Here is a 10,731-nt window from a genome sequence, read left to right on the forward strand (position 1 = left end):
ACTGTTTCTGTCTTCAGTAGCAGCTGCACTTTGTGATTTAGGCTGATAAGATTGGTGTATTTTTACATCAAAATATTACCTAGACCAATCTTGGGAGTCATAAAACACCATCTCCTCTAAGAAGAACATTTCATACCATCAGCCATGCTGCCCACCCTCCACTCTTCACTTTGCTGAAGTGGGACCCTGTATACTTGGTGGGAGCTTGGAGGTCAGAGGTGCCATCAGATATCAGTGCTCGCTGCCATATTGCAACACTGAACAGATGAATGGGACTCATGCAATAAGCCTGAAGGAGGTGAATAGAAAGGCGAAGGAGGGAGTGGGGGCTTTGTGAAGTGCCCTTAGCCACAGCAAGAGCTTCATCATATGTACAGGAGTTAATTCATATGACAGGGAGTTTCTCTCACTCAGCAGCAAGAAGACACTTGGCCTCGTCTCTATTTCACATGATGGAACGTGCATACGGCTGCGGCGACGGCGAGCTTGCCGCCACGTTGCCGTCCGCGCTCTGGATCCTGTCAGACATCCTGTATCGGCTACAGAAAGCCGATACAGAGCATACACACTGGATCTGAGCACCGACTGGCAGTCTGATGACCTTATCACTGAATCACAACACTATGAGTGCAAAGTGGAAGCGAAAGACGCACAGGGGTTCAAACGCACACAGTTTAGAGCGGAGACGTGGGTCTGTGCTCTACATACCTGTATCTGTATCTAAGTACAGAAGCACAAATATCTTAGTATCTCCGCCTGACATAGGCTGCCAGGAATCCACACTCACTTTAACAATGTTCCCCCGATTCAACGCCATTGTATGACTGAGAACTGGCGGGCATGATGAGGTTATTAATCTCTAGATACATAACATTGAAACAGAAAGAATTCCAAATTATTTTTCCTGTTAACATCGCAATCTGTTCCTTATTTAGACAGATGTACTTATTAATTAAACATTTCCATCACTCTAGATTATCTTCTCTTTTCTTGTTTCTCTTTAATTAAGACTGTGCAGATACATCAGTAGTTAGTGCTAACTGATAAAACACTGTTATCAGATTTAACAGACAAACACATGAGGCTCATTCAACTCTATACAGATTGGGAGCTGCGAGAAAGGCTCGGCTTCTCCTCCGGGAATTTGCCATAAAATTATATGACAGGCAGCACTGAATGAACTATGACAAGAATTCCATTTCCATATTAAACCAATCGTCCTTTATAGATTGTAATTACTTGCAGGCTGCTTAATATGGAAGTGAGGTTTTACAATGTTTTATTGCAAAGTGCCTCTGCAAACTACAGTTTCGAACCATATTTATTAAAAAAACGCCACTTCTTGTAAAGCTAGTTTGGTTAATTATTCATGACAATATGTATTGTATTTGGTAATGTTCCCATTAAAGACACCGCTCAAACGTCTTGCCATTGAATCTAACCAGTTTTCCCTGAGCGAGTTAATCAGACTCTAATCACTAAACTGGCACACAATAATAAGTCCCAGTGATTATCTTCATGCCACTGTATCTTCCTTTCTTGATAGAAGCGTCATTCACAAGGATAAAAATTGGGCTGCCAACAAAGTACCAAATGAGGGAGCATGACAATCATATTAACATGAATCACATCGGATATGAGTTCAACTGATCTTTTATGGAAGATTTAAAGCGTTATGTGAGACTTTATAAATATTAATGGCGCAGGTAATCAGTCAAAATTGATTTTGTGGTGGCTGCAGTTATCACATTTTGAATTGTAATGACACTGACTAAACCTCCAGACCACCACAAATCTTAAATCCATACAGCTACTGTACCTCATACTGCTTCGAGTTATGCTTTTCTCTTGAAAGTCTTGTGTTCGCGGCTGCAAATATAACTAATTTTTTATCATTATAGATTATTATTATAGTTGAACTTTCATAATGGACTGCTTATATATAGTGCTTTCCAACATGAGCAGGACAAAGGGACAACAACTCATTCAAACACACACAAACACACTAATGGTGTCTTGCTCTAAGATACTTCCAAATGTGGACAGGAGGAGCCGAAATCGGACCACAAAGCCCTTCGATTAACCGTTGACCTTCCACCACAGGCAGGTGAGAGAGCAGCAAATGTTTCAAAAAGCAAACACATACAGTATATTCAATTTGCATTTAAAAAAGTAGCAAATCCTCACATCTGACAAACTGAAACTGGGCCTCATGTAAGAAAGTGATGTTATAAGAATGTGTTGCATTCACCAATATTCTCTCTCTTTTATTATTCACAAGTTCCTTTCTCTGCAGGTTGATGACACTTGTTTGATTAATTTTGAGTGTAAATATGTCAAATAAAATAAATAAACTAAATGTAAAAAGAACAGTCTGTTCACCGCTGTGATGTGCATGCTTGTGAATTGGCTGAGAGTGGGTGTCGAAGAAGTTAAGCGTTACAAATGTGCACATGAACAGAGGTATTCATCAAGTTTTAATTTAAGACAGGTTTGAATCTGATTGAAACACTTATATGCAAACCTCACAGATAAAAGTATGAGATTTAACTGCAACTGATGGTTATTCGCATTATTGATTAATCTGCTGATCTCTCCATTAATTGCTAATCGTTAAAAATGGTCATCACGATTACGAAAAGCCCAAGGTGATGATATCAAATAGCTTGTTTGGTCCCACCGACCCTCCAAACAACAAAACAATTTATTTTCTGACTATCAACTAATTGATTAACTGAATACATGTTTCAGACCCACTTCCCACTTCTCACCCACATTAATCACCACAAACCTTGACATACACTGTTACTCACAGTGTCCAAAGGGACCTCATCTTGATTTCAACTTCAGTGCGAACACTTGACCTTCCCTTTGTGCCCGTTCTGTTCGCACAGCTCTGTTTGACATTAACAGCTCAGGACGACATCAAACAACAATCTTATTCGATGAGCATATGCTTGTCAAGGCAGCCACAGCCAAGTGCATCTCATTACCTTTACACTATTTGGTAATGAGATGGACTGTAGGTAGCATGTAATGGGACACCAGCTGAGAGGCAGATGTTTGACTGACCCCGTGCTTCGAGACACCGCCGTGATCTTCTGCTGCTAAACAAGTAGGGCAGCGGAGCAGTGGAGCAAAACATGTGCTTTATATTAATGTGCTTGGTTTAAAGGGAATACCGCCGCTTGATTTCACATGCCACTCGAATACTCTACAGCAAGTCCGATCAATATTTATGCAAGTGAACAACTCTCTGCTGAAGTCGGAGGACCTGTAATGGTACCTAAGTATGCAATTTAATCTGAAGTTGACAGAAATGAATCAGGAACGATGGCAAAGGGAAGTGTGGGAGCAGCCGGGGTGACTTCTGGAGATGAGGGGTGTGTTATGCTATTACAGCATGAAGCTCATTTATCCGCAAGCAGTAAAATAAGCACGGCGTTGGCCCGCAGTCAGTCCACCATTTAATGTCCTGAGGTCCAGCTCTCACACTCTGATGACATTGGTTGGAGTGTTCTGCTCTAAAAAAAAAAAACCTTATATCCACAAATGCGTAACTGCATTGTATTAAAATAGGGGATTTATTTTTAAAGCTGCACCAAGCATGGTTTGTGACACATTCACAAAGCACTGAACAAGGCTGCAGGAAGAGAGAGAAAAGCACTCCCACCAACTGAGAAGCCGTAGATGTGCTCCATTTGCCCAAATTTAATTCTTGTGTCAGGTGTGTACATTACTCCACCCCTGGGGAATGACAAATTGAAACTTCTCGTAGCAGCGGTAGGATGGCGCTCCCTCGGGAGAAAGCCGGACTCAACAGTGTTAGATTGCTTCTTTCGTCACTGGAAAGCAGGAGCGTGCTGCTTAGTTTCCTAACGTCCCTTTTACTGGACTTCCAGGTCTTTGCAGTTCAAATTTTTTTCTAAACAGTTACCTCTCTCTAACATCCAGCGCTGCCATTGTGTGACATTGCCGAGGGCTGCTTTAAAATAGAAAATATTCCCCTTGCACACGTGCAGTGCTAAGACTGACACTGTAATTTAGGTTTGGGCTGCGACATGTCTTGTACCGAACACATGATGGAAGTGGCTTCTGATAGGCTTCTGTTGCAGCGATGCAGCAGTCTGGGCTGCAGAGATATTACAATGTAGAGTACACTCAGACAATTGGTTGTGGATGAAAACAGGCTTGAGGCATAAAGAGTGAATGTACAATATGCCTCACGAAAGCAGTTAAAGTAAACAGTAGCTCTGCTGAAAGTATTGCAGAGAGGACTTTAAAGCTACAGTGTGTCACGTCACATTTCAGGTGATAGAGCAGTCTTCAATGAGAAGGCTATTGCGACCCTCTATGCACTGTACAGTAATGCGTGATTGCGGCATTAATATTCAAGAACAGCCCTCTCACAAAATATGTTCATGGCATCAGGTAGAAAACAGAACGGGACACTAGAATGAAGGAACATAACTCAAATCATTTGCACCACTCTGCCAATGATGGAGCAGTTTCAAGCCCAGAGCTTTCGGCAGAGAAAATAACAATGCAGAAAAACACAGAGCGGTGCACTACAGTCAACCACAAGGGAGGTCAAAGCTGAAGGCTAGAAAGAATTCATATTCAGGGGGCTATGAAATATGAGCTTTGTGTGCTGTCAAATTGATTTAGCTGTAAAAATTCTTTTCATTTTGTTCCACAAAGATGCTCATACTATTATAGCTCCACCGCCTATAGAAGAAGGCCTCGATGATTTGCTTAAAATTTACAGCCAAGGTCATAATCAAAGCGGGTCTCCTTTTGCATGCTTAATGCCGCCTTGAAGAAGACTGGAATTGAAATCATCTTTTTCACTTCAAAAAGTCGGTAATTCTCTGCTCCTCTGATTAGTTTAATGCTTGGATGGATAGGCCCTGCTCCCTGAGTTAAAAGAGAATAGCAAGCAAAGATTTTCTAAATTCATCATTCTGGTGCCGCGTGAAGACTTGCTGTCTCCCACACAGGTGCTGATTTGTTGAAAATGTAAAACGATGATAGAGTCCAGAATAATTTGCCAGGACAAAATCAATCTGGTTTGTGAATGCCATTTGGACAGGAGTGCACAACGCAAAGAGTGGACCGACTGTGTGAATCCCTAATCAATGGAGCTCTGTACTGATTGTAAAGCCACAGTGACACAGCCTGTGGACGTATCTCATAAAATGTGTGCCGTCATTCCCATTGACAGTTTGTACTGCGGAGCAGGAAGAATGGATGGAGTGTTGTCTCCGTTTCAGAACACTGGTATTTGTATTCACCAGCACTGACTGAATTATTCAAACAAATAAAAGTGACACGTTAATTATGGCATGTGACCTGTGCTGTAAAAGCAGCATTGTTGTCTGTTGCAGAACATATGACAGTTCTGGGGCTGGCTCTGTAGATATATTCACGGAATTTGGTTCATCCAACGTTTCATGTTATATTAATGATATTTGCACATTGTAAATCATATTCTGTTTTGCTGAACAGGAAGTAATGTTCAACATTTCTAGATTATTTGGGAAAATCAGAGAAAGGGCTAGGTAGTTAGCACAATAACTGATAGCTTAGCAGACAACCACTACAAACTTAAAGCTGCACTAATTGAATATTTTGGACACATGGGGGAAGCAGAAAATGCCGAAAAATAACAACTCACGTTATAACGCATGTGTTAGCAAACAATTTACACATCCAGCAGACATTCAGCAACATTAGCATTCATTTGGAGTAGTTGTTCTGGCTACCTGATGAATGTAATGCTACATTTCCACTGCATGGTACGGCACAGCTCGATTCATCTCACAGTTCTTTGGTTTTTCCATTAGCAAAAGTTGTGGATAGTATCTGGTACTTTTTTGCTACAACCTCGGCCGGGGTTCTAAGTGAGCTGAGCCAATACTAGAGGGACACTGCACACCACTGATTTGTCAGAGAGTATTGTCACGAGAAACGTCACTTGCGAGACATCCTGGACAATTAAACAATTTTTAAATAGCCAAGCGACCATCAATAGCGACCGCAATTTTTACTCTTAAAAAGTGGCAGCCCCCAAAACTACGCCGTACACTATGTCCCATAGTGCTGCGTTGAAGATGATGTCACAGCAGTTTCACGCGACGCGACAGGAAATCAGGAAATACACATTTTATACATCTGTACAAGCTGTTTCATTGACAGGTGATATTTTGAAAGAGTGCGGTATAGAAACACCACGGTAATGAGTGCTTACATTAGCATAAAAAATACTCAAAGATCTCGACGATCGCCACTTTAAGATGCCTCGCGCCTCGTTTGATCACAACAATTTAGAAGTGAGAATTTGTATTTTCCCACTTGAAGTTTAAATTATTCTTGGCATTTGTGTTCCTTGAGCTGAGTTGGCACAAAGGCCAACTGTCTGTCCACCTCCAACTTACAAATGTGGATAAAAATGCTCCATCCCCTCCTCCTATTCACACACTTCCACTAACCCAACGCAATGTGGTTGACAAAGCAAGGAGGAGTTGCCACTGCTCTCTGACTGCACCACTGAACCGGAATGTTGTCCAGTGTGGAAATCCAGACATTTCCAAATTTATCGTTGAATAAACTGGAAACATTGAGAGCGCCTGACAGGCCATTCATCGTGGCGGGCGCTGGCCCAATGGTGTGTGCGGACAGGGCTGCTGCGCTTTGATTTCCTGTCCTGGTCGCCATGACTGATGAGCTACAGAGAGGGTGGAGGTGACGCAGCCTCTCACCACCACAAGGCTTCACCTCTCTGCCCACCAGTTTAACTCGTCGTTGCTTCCGGGGCCGTAAGGGGCCATTAAGATGGAAGTGGTAGAGAGCTAGTCATGGAAAGTAATGAGTACTTTGACTCCATCAGTGGTGAGCAGTCATAAAATATATCGTAAGGTAGCTGATGAAATTATAATTTTTTAAAAGCAGTGGTGGTCGGAACTACTTTTACAACAGCACTGACTTGGCACAGCTGCAAGGTTCAAAGGAAGTTAGTAGGATTTGAAGATTACAAGTACGGATTAAAAAATACAACATGCTTCATTCTTAAAATTCAGCTCAGAGCTGGATAAGGAGTCAGCGACATACAGAGAATGCCAAAGCTCAAACATATCCAGAGGTTTTAACAAGGCCAAATCCAGCAGGATCTATTTGCTCAAAGAATATCAAGGGGAGTAAAGTTCACAAGAGATTGATTGAACAATTTTGTACAATAACACTCTAATGAGATCATTTTCAGATGAAATTGAGTCAATGATAAATGGCTGAGGGGAAGAGGAGGTTTGCTGTTACTCCTCAGAAAATATGCAAAGGCTTGGAAAACGGTTCAGAGGCGGCAATAAGAGGCTGGTGAAAACAGCATTTAGAGAGAAAACACTGCAAATTAGAGGCAAAGGGAGCACATTTCAGTGCACAGGCAGTTCATTTTTCACATCAGTGTCTACTTTTGTTCCCGGCAAGCTGCCAAAGACATTGATGTAGGCACTATCCCTCCTCCACAGTGGTAATTATGCTGCTGGCCAATGCTTGATTAAAAGATCTAATCTGAAAACTTAGTGTTCAACATCTCCCAACAAGTTCCGATGCTTTAAGCCTGCTGTCTGTGTCTTTGACTGCGCTTGAATCCAAAATGTTTTGTCATGGACAGCAGCCAATGAAGTGCAGGGAAGACATCCTTTTGCTTTCTATTTTGTGTCAGGGTGAAGGTGTAATTGCACCAGCGGATGTATTATTCAAGAGCAAAGCATGGCAAGGATGGATATAGCCTTAACCCGAGTGAAATTATAAAAGCTTTTGAAGGCAGAAGTCAGGCCTTCTCCTGTCTGCACCGGGTATTAAAACAAGCAAACTGTGATGCTTTTTAACCCGGAGCTCAATTATGGCTTCACTAAATTCTGTCACTCTAAAGACATTTCACAAGGTTGCAAAGAGTCTGCATCAGAATAAGGAAAACCATGAGGTTTAACAACAAGGTTAAATAATATATTATTGTGAGAATAGGACAGCATATTGACTGCAATAAATTACAAGCTCCTATAATGCTCCCATACGAAATAAAAACAGTTACAGCCATTATGTCACTATGCACTGGCTTATGGAATATCATGGTAGAGCTACCAAACCAGATTACAGAAAACACCATAAGGTACAACAAGGTCACCAGGAATTGACTGGTGATGAGCACAGACACATTACAAGTCCCTGCAGGGGTGTTTCATTGCACATTATCGGGATTTCTTTTAAAGTAATACACAGCTAGAAGTGTCCTTACCCTCTCTGAGCAGATGGGAGTAAATTAGCCACAGGAGCAGCAGGCAGCAGAGTGACGCACCTCCACCTGCGGAGAGCGTCTTCACTCCAGACTGCATCCTACACCTTCAGCCTTTTTTCTTTTCTTTTTTTTTTGATTATCCAAACTTTGAAAGCTCGTGCCGCTCAGATGTCAAGCAGATCAGCGGGAGAGTGGCTAATCCAGTGGCGTCTCCACAGCCTGTCGTCGGCATCCATTTTGAGGTTATAATAGGAGAGGGACTGATAGTAATCCCCCGTGCTTTTCAAATTCCCTCAGTGAGCCACATATCCATCCAGGCTGCTCGGCAAGCACACGCACGCACGCACACGCACGCACGCACGCACACACACACACACACACACACACACACAGTGTACAATGTCACCAGATCTGGCGAAGTTTACGCAGCTGTGGTTGCAGGAGCTGACATTCACTGGCTTCTGCAAAAACTGTTAGTATGTAGATGAAGAGCAACAGTCCCACGCAGTTTTGATCCTCATGCTGATAATTATGGTAGTAGCTTTAAAAAGATTCAGCAGCTCATCATCCCCTGTACGCCGCTGTCACCTCTTTTTTCCTTCCTGCCCTGCGCTCCGCACTGTTATTATTCCCAACCAACTTCTGCACCGAGCGCCGCTCTGTGTGACTCTACAGAGAAAACGCGCAAGTTAACCCAAGCGGACATGACGAACATACCAATCAGTGAGGAAACTTGTCCGAAAAAGGCAACACTCCCGCTTCCAACAAACCGGCGTTTTGCAAAAACAGCTGAAGGCGCAAATGCGTCATATGTGGCCACATATGCACTGCAGCTCAAGCGAAATGTCACGTCAAAAACAAGAGCCGCGGGTCTCACGCACTGCCGCTGGACAATCTCAGCGCGTCAATGCAGTGAAGTTGGACACTTGTCACCTGTATGAGCCTTTGTGGAGGCAGTGGGTTGCTGCCCTGCACCCCGGACTCGAGGAAAAGCTCCCCCTACTCGCAAAGTCAAGTGTTGGATACAGATGAGTGTGTTAACCCAGCCTTATTCTGTCCCGGTCGGCTCCATTTGCATGCAGGCGACGCCGAAGAAGAGGATTTCCTCTCTTCAATCCATGGAAGGAAACGCTGCTGCTGCACCCTGAGTTGCCTTGAGTTACAATGTTTCCATCTGCTCTCTCTCTCTCTCTCTCTCTCTCTCTCTCTCTCTCTCTCTCTCTCTCTCTCTCTCTCTCTCTCTCTCTCCCCACACACACACATACACACAGTGCCCCAATTCCTTCCGCAAAAAAACTTGAGCTCCCAGGCTATAAATCCTAAACTGTAGATGATGTTGCTTATTTATACACAGTAAGATGTCCCGTCTCAGCCCAAAGGGAGACACAAAGCAGTACCAGCCTCCCACACATTCTGACATGTTACTTTTCTCCACGTCTTTATGCCCTCTTTCATAGGTGGAACACGCCCTTGAGGGCTGCACGGTCTGAGGACTACAACATTTAGCACACTGGCTTTCTCGAAAAATGTGAGAGGTCTGTTCCTTCTGAGGGCTGGCTGTGGAACATGTGCAGTGCCTCAGAGCTCTTTAAAGCAGAAGTTGCATTTTGATGTACTGTCTAATATCACATCAAGTCTCAAGTGTGCACAGGCAGGGGCACGTCTCCTCAGAGTGTGTGTGTGTGTGTGTGTTTGTGTTTGTGTGTGTGTGTGTGTGTGTGTGTGTGTGTGTGTGTGTGTGTGTGTGTGTGTGTGTGTGTGTGTGTGTGTGTGCTAAAGTCTTACAGATGCCAGTCTATCTTCTGAAAGAGCACCATTTAGGACTCCCTTGCCACTCGAAGACCATTACTATAACTCACCCCCCTCAGACACACACACCAAATTCCAAGACCAGCTATTGTGCACTTTATTAGCAGATGGAGAAGTTCCCCTGCTGTACCATCAGCCTTTCACTGAATAGCTTTTATGATGATGTAAAAATCTGATAAAACCTGCTGATGTCTTCTGCATTACTGTAAAACAGCCGCAGCAGCTTACTTTAGTGGGGAAATTGTTGGAAGATCTACAGAGAGGGTTCGGCTACTTAGATGAGATTTGTTTCTCCTCTCGTCTACAGCTCGGCTTAGCCAGCTATCGGAGTGGAGAGAACCACGTTTCAGTCTGTCAGAGTAATGTCTCAGCAGGGGTTGCAGTGTAATTAATCATAATCTATGATTGTGACTGACAGCCCATTTTAGCCATCATATTTATTTTCATGTCCACCAATAATCGACTATAATCAATTTTGTCATATTAACATTGGATCACGTGATTTACCCACAGAGAATCATCGCGGCACGGAGCTTAGTATCATCTTTCCTACTTGGGCTCATTGTTCACCACCAAAGAGCAGACAAAAACAGTTAGCAACTAGCTGGAGAACTGCAGCATTTAGCCAA

The 10,731-nt window shown here is 43.1% G+C and overlaps 1 protein-coding gene across 2 annotated transcripts in view; it reads right to left on the reverse strand.

Annotated features, from left to right (window-relative positions):
* tafa5l (TAFA chemokine like family member 5, like) overlaps positions 1 to 9,464 on the reverse strand; it is a 41,668-nt gene extending 32,204 nt beyond the window's left edge. The window contains exon 1 of one of the 2 annotated variants that reach the window (XM_029436659.1): positions 8,294 to 9,464. In XM_029436659.1, the coding sequence (XP_029292519.1) occupies positions 8,294 to 8,390 (97 nt within the window). In that variant the 5' untranslated portion in view covers positions 8,391 to 9,464. The remainder of the gene's footprint in view (positions 1 to 8,293) is intronic. The other variant, XM_029436658.1, reaches the window with a different exon arrangement.
* Between the last annotated feature and the right edge of the window lie 1,267 nt (positions 9,465 to 10,731).

Source organism: Cottoperca gobio, chromosome 7, assembly GCF_900634415.1.
Source record: "Cottoperca gobio chromosome 7, fCotGob3.1, whole genome shotgun sequence".
Taxonomy (NCBI): Eukaryota; Metazoa; Chordata; class Actinopteri; order Perciformes; family Bovichtidae; genus Cottoperca; species Cottoperca gobio.